The sequence below is a fragment of the Styela clava genome, chromosome 8 (assembly GCF_964204865.1).
Source record: "Styela clava chromosome 8, kaStyClav1.hap1.2, whole genome shotgun sequence".
In the NCBI taxonomy this organism is placed as follows: Eukaryota; Metazoa; Chordata; class Ascidiacea; order Stolidobranchia; family Styelidae; genus Styela; species Styela clava.
In genome coordinates, this window is record NC_135257.1 from 7,871,683 (window position 1) to 7,887,155 (window position 15,473).

Below are 15,473 nucleotides of genomic sequence, written 5' to 3' on the forward strand. Positions count from 1 at the left end.
CCTACCCAAAAAATAGGCCCTCCCCAAAAAAATAAGACCTAGCCTGCATTTTAAAAATGCTTTTAATATAAGCCCTCCCCTTAAAATGAGACCTAGTCGATAGCGCACAATTTTCACAATTTTCAATTTTTTATGAGTAAAGGAATATGTGTCTTCATATTTTGTATATTTGAAAATCTCGTAATTCTCTAAATGAAAATATAAGACATCCCCCCAAAATAAGCCCTAGTGTTATTTTTCATAATGAAAATTTAAATAAGACACTGTCTTATTTTCTGGGAAACACGGTAACATGTACAAGATCCTAGAAATAATTAACGTGCAGAAAAGAAGATTTAACTAGCAGTTTGTCAATTGGACCACACGCCAAGGCCACTAAATTGGTAAATTAATAAGGAGATCAAGATTTTTCACATGTTCTGAAGTCAGAAATCAATATTTGAATAAAAATAATAAAGTTAAATCTGGATGCATACTTACATTGCTCAACCCTCGTCGCCATCTTTACACTCGACGGAAGTCACTATTTCTCAATTGCTCAACGTGTATTTATCTCCGAGGTCAAAAATAAATCTGCGTTGTTTATAAATTTTGTTATTCAGTTGTATTTTATAATATATTATGCGGAAAAGGTAAGCATTGATAAACCACATTTCATTCGAGGCAATTTTGCCAACAATGTAGGGTTTTTCAATGTTGTGATCATAAACTTTACCAATTCATTTTCATTATTCCAGTTAATCCAAATTCTAACTAGTGCTTTGCAACCTGTATAACCTGAATGAGTTGAATACACTCATATCGTTCTCATAGCCGTGGCCGTATCGTTCTATCTAGATATATTTCCACTTGCGCTAGTATTCTAAACCAAACAGGAGCAAAATGACACGAATCGAATCATTCATGTCAAACTCATTTGAAGTGCTTTGCATTTCTCGTTTTCAGCGATGTTTAATTGATCTATCTTGCCTTATTTCTACCTCACATATATCCTAGTATCGTGACATTTCCCAACTATACAAGCAGTAGCTCACAACTACTGTAGGTTACAACAGTAGAAGCTGAAACATACTAATTATTGACTGCGTGTGGTACGTTTTTATTTAGATTCTAACGGTTAGGTACTGTTTCTATTCTTCTTGTAAAGCGCTTTTTAAACTAATTGAAATTCTTTTATATAACGATAAGTTTAAAATTGAATACACTATAGCCGGAATGCGTCGCATGCGAGTTTAGACGACGCGGGATTATCGATCCAATGCAAATCTCGCCGAATTATCGATTGAGTCGGCATCTGTTTTTCGCGCTTCATGTAATGCCGACGATATCCTGATATTTCTGTAGCGTTTGGATGTGCATAAGCTTGTTGAACTTTGTAAAGACAGGTAATAAACAGAATAAAATATTTTGAAGATGAGGGGCTTGCATAGAACATAACACAGACTTCACAGTTTTGGCCCCAAAACTGGAAGTTATAGCCATGAAATTTCGATTACTCTGAAGTAAAACAGCGACCGTTCTGTCGTTATTCTATAGTTCTATACAGACTCTGTTCTCTCTCATCATCTGACTCTCCCAATTTCAATTCAGTTAATCTCCCCTTTATTTGTATTTGTATACCTTTCCACCGCTCATTTTTTGCTTCCATAATTTCATAACGTAATTTACATAAAAACTCTAGCACATTTACCCCCATTTTCATTTAAGCTAGAAACATTTAAATCTTTATGTTTATTCACCAGTACTCATCTACTACCCTACAGCTACCCTAAAATGAAAATCAACTGTCCAAGTGGATGTGTCTTTTCGGTATGAAACCATCTCAAATGGCGATTGGAGATCTATTCTTAACCGAATGTGTATCGGTGTATATTGTTGGTTGAAATGAAATATCTGCTAAATATATTGGATATTGCATGGTGATAAAATTCATGCATCTACCCATTGTCGATAAAAGTAACCTATTAATGTATTTAGAAAAGTATTATGAGTGAAAGATATTCAGATCACAAAAACTTCATCTGTTTACAGAACTCTAAATTGTACCAAAGTGCGTTGGCCTTAATATTTGCGTTATGTACCCATGACTACATGAATTTATTGGTACTTCGTTGTCATGGCGACTACAAGTCACCGTCACTGGGTTTTGGACCGTGGCCCGGCAAGGTGAATTATTTATCCCCCTTCTCGAATATTTTATTGTTCCGGAATTCCTTATCCGAAAAACATAATTATCGCAATATTTCTTACATGTCAGGTAATTTAATTAGACATAAGACTCTCAAAGCTTATAATATTTCACAAACGTTAATGGCAAGTTGCTGCCACATAAGGTATCGTACATATGTCTACAATGAACGCTAATTTAAAAAAAGTTCTTCATACAAGTCTCTTTTTTCATCATACAAATCCTTGGAGCCTCCCATGTAGAAGATAATTCGAATAGCGATCCCTAGTCGTAACTGAGATACACAGAGACAGATATTTATTCTTTAATTCAACTGAAAAAATTTTCGAAACAATAGAATGACTCAAGGTATAATATTGTTTGTGAAGCACAAAATCACATGCAAGTTAGTGTATGGAAATTGCAAATTTTTGCTATCTCGATTTTATTTACATACTTTTGGATAAGTATGTTGCGTGAAAGAATAAAATATAAGTTCACTTCTTCAAATTAAGTACACGGTTTGCCGACAGTCCAAGCGTCTAAACATGGCTGACTTTGAATATAATCGGACATTTCGTCAACTTCAGCCCAGTTTTCTGCTCTGTGATATTGGTGGCATCGTGATCCATCAGCTAAAGCCTGTATATTATAATATGATGAAAGATTCGATCATCGTTTACGAAGAGTTCAACATAAATATTGTTGCGATTTTTTGAAGTTCCCTGAATACTTGATGATAGCACGCATCAAGGAAATTAGTAGTTTATCGCATCTTCTGCCAATGATATCAATTCAAGCCCTCCAGAAGTATGTGTACCAATATGGAGGTAACTAATTTTGTTCGCTTAGTTTACATCGAGTTGTGTAAAGGGACAGAAACCTATGGGCAGGGGGTATATTCAATTGACTAACACGGACAGTCCTCGAACTCGTGATAGAACTAAAATAAGGAAAATCAGAATAAAATTATGCCCTAACGCTAACCTGGTACATATACTATACGGGAATGCCAAATTCGCAATATGAAGGATATTGTTGACAGCGTTCGTAGATTTAATAGGATTAAATGAAAGGAACGGTTTCTACCTTGTTTGTGTGTTTTTGCGGGATATGTGTTATAGTTAATAGCACATATATTGTGTGATCCTTCCACTATTATTATACAAAATATATACAGGAAATTGTGATGCTGGTATAGTTAAGACATCATATCTATATTTGAGACAAAAATATTATATATAGGAAATAATATTTACCAGGATTTTATCGGTGCATGTGTTTTCTTTACCAATAAAATAAGACAAAAAGGCGATGTCTTGCTGTTCAAACTTCTTTTGCAAGTCCTTCATCTGTTGAAACAGCTTTGAATCATCGCCACAATATGCGCAACTAAATATAATAAATAAAATAACTAAGATGGAGATTAAAATGAGTGTGTCAAATAAGAGTAAATTTAATATATTATGTGAACAATAAAATTTCAACCATTAACGTGGCTAATGCTATACTTTGATACTTAAGAATCAAAATTGAAATTAAAATCAATGTGTAAAATATTCAGCATAAATTAATATTCACGTTTTATGGCTGCCATATGTGTCGTTAGAAGTTGGATCTGACTTTCTGATTCAGGATTCGAGTTTGATTTCATCAAAATAATACTTCAAAATGAATTTTGTACAACATCGTTAATAGTTAAACATGTAACTTGTGGTCGATAAGTCGCACCTGATTATAAGGCGCAGTGCTAATAAATTACCAAGATCGGAGCTTAGTCCACGTATAAGATGTATCTGACTATAAGACGCAGCAATTTTACGGAGTATTGAACAAACAAAAATCTCAAATTTTTTTATACCTATTGTATTTTAATCTGAGTGAACGTAAAACGACGGTTTGATATGAAACAATAATAACGATACTGGATTTCAGTGTAGGAAATAAGGCAATAAAAGCACTACCTGATCCACACGTTACGTACACGGTCGAGACTAAAAAAAGGTTTAAGGTGCGCGGTACTTATAGATACGAAATGGACCTGTAGATCATTTTGTTAATATGTTTTTGTTCTTGATGGGATTTTTCTTCTCGTTGTTATCGCTTTCATATTTACGAATAGACCGACCAATTGCTTTGAGATTTTCAGTGATTTAATCTTTTATTTTTCGCTAGAAGGTAGTACTTTTATTTATTAAAAAATTTCTAGTGTGATCTGATATTCATCCAGAACTTGCTATATTTTTATTTTTCATGGAAACACGGTTTCCAATCCACCAATCGTGGCGGCTGTTTCCGATTTGACGCAATGCGGAGATAAATTGATACCAGTAGATACAGTACGAAAAGTACTGTTTTGAACTCCGTGTCCATATATTTGAATCTCGCCCTCTTGTTTCTGAGTGATTTCTTACGCTATTTCATAGCATCCCCAACAGTGTCTCATGGTGATCTGGGCCATGTGCGACTTAGATTTTGAGAATAATATTGAATTAATTATTGGTACGAGGCTAATGAAATACTCACCCATCGGTCATGAAAACAACAAGTCTTTCTGTTCCAGGTTCAAAATTTCTTGCTCCTCTTGCCGGTGTTATCATATCTTTTCTGACAAACTCAAGCGCATCAACAATACACGTACCTCCCCCTTTGTATCTTTGAGGAATTCGATTTCATTAGAATTATACGAAACATACTGAACATTGTTGCAATTGAAATGTTTTTAATTTTCGACAGTAGAAATGAGAACGAATTTTTTCATATTTCAATATTTGTGTATACTGAAAACCAAAATCATAGAAACAAAATATGCTAAAATTCTACAAAAAAAATAAAGATATTAATAATAACTAAATAAAAAAGTCATGGGAGAGAAATTGAGCATTTTTATTTTATTTATTCATTTATTGTTATAATCAAAACATTATCATCCTCACTTGATTTTGTCCATAGTTTTGACGATGCTTGGTTTATCGAAATATTTGTCAAAATTTAAATGAGGTGTCTGCTTTTGATTAAATGTCATTATAGCAACTCTAGTTTTCTTTTTTCCAACGTCAATATTTCCACAAAACTCTGAATGAAACGAGAAACACAATCACTATTAGTATGAGTGGTTTTCGCACGTTCAAATTATGTTATTCATCAACTAGAACGGAATTTTAGTTCCGTAGCTTAGGCTTCTTCCGTAGTTCAAACTTGTTTCTCCACTTAAAAAAATTGCAACTTTATGTGAAGAAAATTATCCAGATTAGCGAGTAGTAAACTGACTATGATAAATGACATGTGTACTCTCATATATACTAGAAATGGGATATAGAAACCCAGTAGATATTATATTCAATATCATATCATTGAGAAGAGAGATTTAAATTGAATTCATGTTTACCGTTTCGAAGTTTGGGCATAACAGTATTTCAGCAAGAATGATACTTACTTGAGGTCAACGTTTTGGCGAGTCTTATTTCCTTTTTAAAGTTTTTTTCTTTAATACTGCCACTCTCGTCGATTAAAAATAAAATATCACGATTGGCCGTGCTGAGAATTTCCTGTATAATAAAACATCGTTTGAGATTGAAGATTCGTACAGTTAATAAGTTGTAGGGTGAAGTTCTTGAATGATATAACTCACTCGTTTTACTCTAGTGTTGCTGGAAAACTGGGCAGGTGCTGGTTCTTCAACAATTTCGATGTAACCGTCGGCTCTTCTACGTCTCCTCCGTACTTTTACACATTTCCCACCCATGCGCAAAGTACCACTGGCACCATAAAATGGAGTTGCACAAGGATTGTAGGCTAGAATTGTAGGCTTTCACAATGCAAAAAAAAATAGTTAGCACGCTTGGAGCACTAAATTTTATTTATTCAATTTGTATGGTGTGATTATTGTACCGCAGCTTTAATCAAAGCTTTGTCTAAGCGCGTAACGCATTAAGCAAAATTACGGATATATATATATATAAATTGATATAAGAAATAAAATTTCTAACCTGTCTCAAAACCATAGCGTCGATGGAAGTTCTAAAACCCTGAAAAGTGAATGAACGTCAAAAATATACTTATGTTATCAGCTAGTTTGCACATTCCTTCAGGATGAAGGAACCATGGTGGTAGAAGATGGTATGATCAATTGTGATACGCAAGTGAGTGAAGCAATATCGCTGATAAACTATATTAAGAAGTTATCTTCAGGCGTAAAAATATTATTATTGGACATGCACGAAGTAGAACTATGACTCTTTTTTGTTAAATTGTTGCTGTTTCCGTTAGTCTTCTTATTCCTATGTTTTTTCGTTATTGCTGTAAAAATATCTCTTCAACCACTAGACTAATTGCTTAAAAATTTTCAGTGATTAAGAGTGTTATTATTACTAAGAGACTTACTTACTTTTGTGGGATTTTTGGAATAAGGAATATTACATTTTCAAATTTTTGAATCTTTAGAATTGGGAAAAATACTAGCAACATCAGCAGCAATTTAACAATTCAATTAATAAAGCTAATATTTCATTCCTGTCCACAATGCAACAATAAGCTTCTTACGGGTTGCGAGCTCCGCCCAGCAGGTGATGCTGTTGCAACAGCGTCAAATAAGCCTTGAGCTGTATATTGGACTTCATTGCAAGCTGTAAAAATGACTTGGTATAGAGTATACTGATTTCTAATGCACATAGAAGTAAATGAACATTTCTGATACTTTCAACATAATTATGCAATTTCTTAATTATTGTCAATTTATAACTTTATTTTTATGCCAGCATGAATTAAACTGAAGCAATTCAGAATTCCTTCCAATATACAATAATTTTTTTTTTAAATACATACGTCATCAAATAGTAATTTTTTATTGTGGGAAACTATACATAAAGTTGGAACAACGCGAAATAATTCACTCAAATTCCCAAATATTATTGGAATCAAATTTTCAACATTAACACGTCAATAATAAAATACTTACTGTGACCATGTGAACAACAGTAAAATAACACTCAATTGCTATATTCACTTTTAAAAGATTTTAGCGACATACATATATAACGAGATGACGGTCCAGTGCAGTCTTTTCCTCCGTTCTTGGCGGGAAATTTCACTCTTGTTTGTCGAATACGGAGGGATTTTACTCCGATCTTAATGCATTTCGCTCCTTGCCACTCTGACCATTTGCAATCTTTGACAGAAAAAAAAACGAAATAGTTTGGAATATCAATGATGAAACTGCCATGAAATACCAATAATCATGATATTCATATGATATCACAATTCAGTCAGACAATTGGCAAAAATTGAGATTTACAGATTCTGTGATGCGTGATCGGCTATATCAGCAACGATTGAAATACTTATAGAGCAACGTAATTCAGCTTAATTAATCTTCCAATAAAATTTTGGAGATATTGAGTATAAATAATATATTCGAAAAATATTGCAGTCAAAGTGATTAATCAAACTCTTACTTCGCTTTTTCGATGCACTCGGCCAAGTAAAAAAACTCCCGACGTCCAACAACATTATAAAAGCAAATAGAAATAATAAACGTATCATGATGTAGGCGTTACTGATTTTCTGAACTCGTGAGATCAAGTCACCTACTTTGCCAAAAATTAAGCTAAGTATCGAAATTAATAAAACCTGGCTTATTTATAGGCAACGACCATTAAAAGATTCGATATTTAAGAAAAAAAACGGTGTAAAAAACAAAAAACTGGGTGTTGAAAATTTAAAAAATATCTTCTGAGTCGATCTTGTTTGGCTATTATAGATTTTTATTCAGATTGAACTAAAATAACCAATATTATAATACTGAAAAATTGTAAACCAAAGGGCTTACAAAAATACACGCAACCTTTGAATGCTTCCAAAACCTGAAGTGTATAAGAAAGTTTCTTAGCCATAGGGATTATCAGTTTCGTGGTTTGGTAATGTTAAAAAATACCAAATCTGTTTGCAATGATTAAATAATGAAGTATATATAAAAAAGCAATAGTGTATTTTTATTGTTTGAGTCTATGAAACAAATAATTAGGTTATGATCGATAAAAACGTCATCGCTACTTGAAAATTAAAAAAATATATATCCGATTAGATTTATTTCGTGTTGAAATTATAACAGCTAAATTTGTCACGTCGGTGCTTGTTGTCAAGTTGCAAGTTGTCAACTTATTGTCAAGTTGCATATGAGTCGAATACAATGAATTCGTCGATTGATGGACAAGAGTGAGTATTATTATTGCAGTCAAATACAATTTGAGAAGTTTTAGTATTGGGAAACTTAAATATTTAATAATACATGATGCTATTTTGAAATCTAACGTAATTTAATAGGATTTTAAAAACAAAATGGAACTTTAACACCTAAGGCCAGTTTCGTAAATCTCACTGCCATAAACAACACGGGGTATGCTTTATCGGTATGCACGTACACACAGAGAGTTCCCGAATGTACTACTACTAAAAATGTCAGTTGAGGAATAAATAAAAAAAGTAAAATAGCATATATAATGCTACCTACTGCATCATGAACAAACTTAATTGCGAATTGAGAATTGTAAAAAATTTAGTGTTGAGTTATACTTCTCACGAGAAAAGGTTTTTACGCAATGTATGTCCTCAGTTATCTGACTGCTACGAATAATATATCTTTCATATAAGTTTTGCATGCTTAAACGAACGTTCATGTCAAAATAAATTTAGTTGTACCGAAATTATGGTACTAAAGTCGCCAGCAACAACGCACAGATAATTTAATTTGAAATAAGCTTAGTTTCTATTTAATAACAATCTAGCGACATCATTTGGAAAAAATGAAGAATTGTTGAGTCAATGGAGAATGATTGCCATATTCTAATTAAGATTTATAAATATTGAGTCGCAAAAATTTTTAAATTAAGAAGGGTAAAATCAAAGTTTTATTATTTTGAATGCAAATTTGAGTAAAATATCCTACATAAAATTGCCCCAAACACAATATACTTCAAGATTCAACAAACATGGCCATCCATCCGCTTTCGAAATAAGCATCCCTGTAAAGTGATCCAATTTGTTTTGATTATTAGTCATCGATGTAACAAACATTCGGGCTCATTTACTGTGAAACCAAGTCTCTATTTTTCAAATGGGCTGGTTTCGACCTTAACCTAATTTAAACAACACAGTTCGATGATTCACGAAATTTTGTTGCTGTAGGCAAATTTCGCGTACATGATCGTATTCATTTTGTTTTTTACATTTTTTAGATTTATTGATACAGCGAATTCCCCAGATTATTTATTGATAGTGTGTTATTCGCTTATTACTAATATATATCTAAAGTTTATGAACTACCTAATTATTTGCTGAAGCCATCTGATATTCTTGCTCTCGCTGTCCAAGGTTTGTCTATTATTTAGGTATTAGCAGTATGAGCCAAATGATGTAATAAAGTCCTTTTAGAGATGTAAAAGCTCTTATTAGTTAAGTTCGATGAACATAGTAGTAAAAAGAATCTAAAATAAAAAGTTTTATTTGATTTGGGCAGTGTCAGTGAGATCGATAGTTTGATGTATTTCTGACATTTTTAAGCTGCGCTATTATGTTGCGTATTCGATTTTTTATTGATTTTAATTTTTTTTTGTTAATTTTCGCCTATTTTGTTCGTGACATTTTGTATTTGAATTTACGCACGAATCAAAAACCGTGCAAAAATGATGCTATACCTTTCAAAGAAGCGAGACCAAATCAGCGGTCCGAACGAGATAGAACATAAATTAAGCTAATCAAATTTTATCACCATGAAATTCTCACTCCCTCATATAAGGCCCAGGATAACTTCTGATTAGAATAACTATGACTAAAAAACGCTTAAATGTTATTAACTCTAAAATTGAGCTCATTTATATTTGGTATTGAGTAGTATTTGAAAACTATACATTTCACTACGACATATTAATTTCATAAATTTAGTTTCTTCGTAAGTAGAAATATGAATAGATTGCCTGTTTGGATTACAATAGCGGTATTACTATTGACAGATTTGAGTGTAGCGAGTGTTTTCTACTGGCCGTCTGCAGAAGATGCCAATAAGACGCGAGGTAAGATTATCTCTGAATAGTTTTTTAGTATACTAACTGCTTTGTCGATAAGCATTCAAGTTAAAAAAAATACTTATTACTTACACTTATACTACTTACTTGATATCGTTTTCTAACCATTGTCTTGCGTTTTCAATTTTGGATTTGTATCCAATGTCTTTTCTATACTAATATTGAAACGTACTTCATTAACTAAGATTTTAGTCTGTCTATTGTTAATGACAAATTCTTAAAAGCAAACTTCCATTGATATTACGTACGGTAAATTTTTGATTTGAATTTTAGATTGCAAATGGGGTCCCTGGCAAGGAACAACGTGTGAAAAAACGGGAAAACGTGTCTTTCAGATTTTCCAGACTAGAATAAAGTTTGAAGCTAAGAACGGAGGAAACGATTGTCGCGGTCGAACATTCCGAGTTAAACGTGAGTTTAAGCATTTTCAATATTGATATTATTTAAAAATATTGATGATTAGTCGCATTTATATAGTATAACATTTTTCATTTTTTTAGCTTGCACGATGACAGATTTCATTGCTGAAAGTCTGTATCGAACCGTTAATACTGGAACAGAGGTTGGTGGTGACACATGCTATTTGTAGTAATAATTTTTATATGTATCATAGTATTAATTTACGAAAAATCCCAGAAGCAAGTATTGTTGTTTCTACATATATGAGATCATATAGCTTTAATTGGGGCATTATGACTTACCAAGATCAGCTGCAACATGTTATGTGAATACAGTCGTTTACCTAACTCTACCATTTCGCTCAAGTCGCAATAAATTGGAACGAATGAAAGTCGATGGTACAGAAAATCAGCTCATATAATGCTCATTTTATGAATTTTTGTACTAAGGCAGTTTTGAAGTTAAAATATTGTGAAGATAAACTATTTCAAATATCTCTAAATATCAGGCTGGAACCACGGACTCTGGTAAAGGTGGATTTATGTGGAGTTCATGGTCGTCGACAGTGAGTAGAATGATTGGTATCATTTTAATTGATTCATTTTATCAAAATGCGTTGAAATTTTACACATAATGAACGATAAATATAATGAAATTAATTAACACTGAATGTGTCTTCCTTCAAGAAGAAATATGCTAATTTCGCGGACATTCTTATTTGACAAATGTTCGAAAAACACTTTAATTGCGATCGGCTAGCTACCATAATGGCTGTCAACTATAAGAGTTACCATTTTTAGCAAAATTTTCATTTATCTTGACTCATGTCTTTACAGAACTTGTTTAGACGTTTTCCATTTTTTTAGACTTGGATGATTAACTTGCTTATACTTCCATTTACTGGCGTCTCCATTTTCCACTAAATGAATTACACAACTCATACTTCAGTTTCAGTAGTCGCTTTCATTTTTGGACACGAAATGTAAATAGGGATCGTTTTTTATAGGGGGCGTCATAGAACTTAGGTAAAGATAACTTTGCCGTTATCTTATATAAATATAAAGCAAACATTGTCGGTTTATAAATTTGCATTTCTAAACTAGCATACTGAAACCCTCTACATAAATTAATTTGTGTCGAAAGGATTCTAATCAGCTTCACAAATATAATCCTTGCGCCGAACGTTTTTATGATGAAAACGGTGGTTTGAGAATTGCTGGAAAATGTGAAACCGTTGAAAGAACACGAAAAAGAGAGGATGGCTCCACCGAAACGGTAGAAGAACCTGCTCCAGTTATTACAAGAAGAAGAAAACGAGTAAGTGTCGGTTGTGTATAACTCGTTTGGCGGGTGTATTTGCGTTTAAGTACATTGCTGTAAAAAAGACTCCATTTTTAAGCGAATAACTTACGTTTATTCTGAATGAAAGTAAAAGTTGTAGGTTTTGTGCATCTTATTACCGACGGTTATTTTTCGTCATAATCTTAAGCTAAACATGTCATTCATCAATTGTGATTCATCCTTTACTAGAAACAGATATAATGTGTTAAAGGTGTTCAATATAAAGACTATTTTCTGTTTCACTTAAAAATTCCAAAATGAATAAGGAATTGTTATAATTATATTGGCTAGATTATGCAGTGAAAGATATACAAAATCTCCCTCGCGAAATACCAACCTTTAATTATCTAGCCAAGATGCAATTAGTTGGGACAATATACTAATTTTGCACATATATATTATATATATATGAAAAAAACTTAAACCAACACCATCAAAACAAAATGATGAATATAATCTCACATTCAGAATATTCTCAGTACGAACAAGCGAGATCTTTTGTTTCTGATCGATGCAAGTGGAAGTATAGGGGAAGAAAATCTAGAAAAAGAAATCAAGTTGGCAAAAACAATGGCATCAAGTAAATGGTGATAGTTAAAACAGAAGCATACATATTGTAATAGAAGTTCTTAGAACGGCGATTTCAAAATGCCCTCACTTTATTCAAAAGTCCTTAATTTTTATTTACTTCGTTATAGAATTATGTGACAAAATATCTATTGGAAAGAACAAAACCAGAGTGGCTGTGATGACTTTCACCCACAAGCAGAAGCCTCATCTCAATTTTGACGATTATTTCGAAAAACCGGAAGTAATTAAATCCATGGATAAAATAAAGTTAGTAAAATTTGTAATATTTTTTGCAGCATGAATTAAGTTATGCCGAATTAGATAAACCGCTCAATTAAGTGTTGTTGAAGCTAAAAATCCTGCCTGACTGGCGGGCCACCAGTTGTAACCAGGTTCTATTATTCTGAACCAATTGCGAAAAATGCAGATGCAAATAAATATTTGAAGTCCAACAATGTTCGGAAATTGATTGTAAGTCGTTTCAATTTAGCTGTTCTCGCGACAGTCGTGTCTCGAAATATGCAATCTCAACTCTCAGTGGATATTTACTGCATTTTTATCATAACGATAAATCAGGGTGTCCCATTTGTGTTATTATCGTTGAAAACTCCTCCATTTGCGTGTTTGAGCGCTTGCCAGCGTCGGGTGTTTATATGTCACTCAAGTCTCATTCCATTTCCAACCGGTCGTGTGGTGTGTCTGCATAAGCTTTTAAAAATTTCTCAATTTTTACTAGTTACCACATATATCATTCATCGACATACAAATAAGTCGTTTCGCGTCATGTTTAAGATATAAAGGAGGTGGGACCTGCATTATTAAAGCTTTGGATTTCACAAGAAAAGAGATGATCACAACAGTAAGAGGAGCAAGAAATTATGAGCCAGGAACAGAAAGGGTTGTTGTTTTTATTACAGACGGGTAACGAAACAACGTACATTTGTGACGTGTGATATTTATCGATTATTTAGCGTTATCTCGCAAGGAATCCCACAAGTACATTTGTTACACAGCTTTGTAAATTGAATACAATAAATAATAACGGTACATGTGAAGATATTCGCAGATAGTAGATTTTCAACAAATTAAACGTTCTCACAGTTTCATTTAATTGTCTGTTTGAAAGTTGTTATCAAAAATGTCTGCTATCAGGCCATAATATTTCATATAAATTATATGAAGTCGAAATTCCCAGACGTAGTCGGAATTTTATACTCTTAGAGTCGTAATTTCAGACCATATTCCTATATATATTAAGATGTGATGAATGCGAAGGTAATTCAAATCTACTGGGCGATCTAAAAGATATGCAGAAACATTTCGAAGACCAGGAGATTGCATTTATTTCATACTTTGTTGGGAAAGCGGACAGTTGCACAAAAGAGATTTTGGTGAGTTGCAGGTTTTTTCCAGTTATTTTTGCTATTTACGCATTATTGTTGGCCAACGTGAACAATAATGACTTAAGAAAATCATTATTATTCACAGCTACGACCACGGCAGACAATGCCACTCAACAAGACTGCTATGCTCATTGCCGGCGCTACATGGTCAATAAAAACATAATACGTTTTGGGTTCTTCCGTCAGCATTTAATTAGCTATCTATTGTGATACCTTTTTTCGCCTCGGATAATATGAAATATTATCTATCACAAACGGAGCTATTTATAAACAGATGACAATTTTTTAATAAAAATTCAGATGAAAAAAGTTGATGCCGAATATTAAGAAATTTGCCAAAATTTGTCAAATACAAGATTTGAAATTGGTACATTTTGCCAACCAATATGTTTTTTATTCTGTAATTATCCAATGACATAAACTAATAAAAACTGTTTCAATACTTAGGCCCTTGCTGACGGATCTCGTTGTCATCAATATCACAGAGCTGATAATTGGGCAGAGGTGGATGAAATGACAAAATATATTGCCAAGCAACCTTGCATGGACTCATGGAAGATTGGAGTGCCCTGTACGTTATAAACCATATGACAGCATTTATAATTCAATAAACGAATTACATTTGAAGTAGTTTGTTGTGATATGATGGCAGTAAATCAAAATGGACTTTGGAGCTATGACAAGATTATGTAGGGGTACGGTACGGAACCGTGAATAGTATCGATTTTGAAGTGAATATTCCGGAGACGTCAAATACTTATGACATGACGCAAAGACCTGAATTGAGTGTTTATTAGGCCACAGAAGCGCCGTTCTATAACGAGTTTAAGCGACGACAGTTTTCGATAGTATATCAAGTTAATTTGAAATCAGATAAATCGTTCGGAAATCGTGAGCAAGTTGGTTTTATTGAATAATAGGCTATTCCTTCTATTAATATAGCAATCAGGCATATATTCAATCGCAATCGATAAAACTTAATAAATCAGATTAGAACAATAACGATGATATAGAAGTAACTATAATATAGAAGTAGAACTGCTATGAATATTTTTACAAAACTACATCTCAGCTTTACTAGGTGTAAAAAATAAACAATATCCACGTGGAGATATTTCAATAATTGCACTAGATTAGTCCAATTAAAACATTTAAAGTACAAACATTCAAAGGACACAGCAGTTTATAGACATTTCCAAACATGGAATAATCGGCCCGTACTGATTTAAAGATAAAAATGAAAGAGATCAAACGGTGAATACGCAATGTGACGTGGTGGTTCCGAGGAAGTTCTGGACATCACTTGAACGATGTAGAAAGATTGTTCGAGATGACCAGGGGTTTCAGCACGAAGATACGACGCGTACACATCAGCTAACACTCCCCATTGGCTGAGAGACCGATTTCACGAAAGGCTGAGCAGTAGTCAGCAGTGGCACTTTATTCATCGGACTTGAACTATTTTATCTGTGCATGTCTTCGAAGGACAATGTGTATTATATCAATCCTCAAACA

The 15,473-nt window shown here is 33.1% G+C and overlaps 3 protein-coding genes across 4 annotated transcripts in view; 1 reads left to right on the top strand and 2 right to left on the bottom strand.

The window, feature by feature from the left end:
* The window catches only part of LOC144425851 (protein unc-79 homolog), a 28,231-nt gene extending 27,452 nt beyond the window's left edge, over window positions 1-779 (bottom strand). The window contains exon 1 of one of the 2 annotated variants that reach the window (XM_078115586.1): window positions 481-779. In XM_078115586.1, coding sequence (XP_077971712.1) covers window positions 481-502 — 22 coding nt within the window. In that variant the 5' untranslated portion in view covers window positions 503-779. The remainder of the gene's footprint in view (window positions 1-480) is intronic. The other variant, XM_078115585.1, reaches the window with a different exon arrangement.
* Window positions 780-4,689: 3,910 nt separating this feature from the next.
* LOC144425714 (uncharacterized) lies at window positions 4,690-7,742 on the bottom strand. The gene is made up of 8 exons (XM_078115250.1): window positions 7,621-7,742; window positions 7,197-7,334; window positions 6,710-6,792; window positions 6,157-6,195; window positions 5,799-5,975; window positions 5,604-5,715; window positions 5,104-5,242; window positions 4,690-4,822 (listed from the first exon to the last, which is right to left on the bottom strand). The coding sequence occupies exons 1-8, from the start codon at window positions 7,706-7,708 to the stop codon at window positions 4,690-4,692; spliced, it is 909 nt and encodes a 302-aa protein (XP_077971376.1). The 5' UTR covers window positions 7,709-7,742.
* Window positions 7,743-10,105: 2,363 nt separating this feature from the next.
* On the top strand, window positions 10,106-14,588 carry LOC144425837 (matrilin-1-like). Its single transcript, XM_078115560.1, has 10 exons — window positions 10,106-10,233; window positions 10,519-10,656; window positions 10,746-10,807; window positions 11,153-11,209; window positions 11,788-11,961; window positions 12,454-12,565; window positions 12,684-12,822; window positions 13,348-13,476; window positions 13,814-13,946; window positions 14,406-14,588. Exons 1-10 carry the CDS (start codon window positions 10,125-10,127, stop codon window positions 14,538-14,540), a joined length of 1,188 nt encoding a protein of 395 aa, XP_077971686.1. The 5' UTR covers window positions 10,106-10,124; the 3' UTR covers window positions 14,541-14,588.
* Window positions 14,589-15,473: the final 885 nt, after the last annotated feature.

Bases quoted from the DNA above. Each gene is read 5' to 3' on its own strand.
- LOC144425714 (XM_078115250.1), bottom strand. From the start codon at position 7,708: ATGATACGTTTATTATTTCTATTTGCTTTTATAATGTTGTTGGACGTC. The intron at 6,793-7,196 runs GTATGTCGCTAA...TCATTTTTACAG, and splicing joins ACCGTCATCTCGTTATATAT to CTTGCAATGAAGTCCAATAT. The intron at 4,823-5,103 runs GTGAGGATGATA...AATTCCTCAAAG, and splicing joins AAAACTATGGACAAAATCAA to ATACAAAGGGGGAGGTACGT.
- LOC144425837 (XM_078115560.1), top strand. From the start codon at position 10,125: ATGAATAGATTGCCTGTTTGGATTACAATAGCGGTATTACTATTGACA. The intron at 11,962-12,453 runs GTAAGTGTCGGT...TCTCACATTCAG, and splicing joins TTACAAGAAGAAGAAAACGA to AATATTCTCAGTACGAACAA. The intron at 12,823-13,347 runs GTTAGTAAAATT...GTCATGTTTAAG, and splicing joins AAATCCATGGATAAAATAAA to ATATAAAGGAGGTGGGACCT.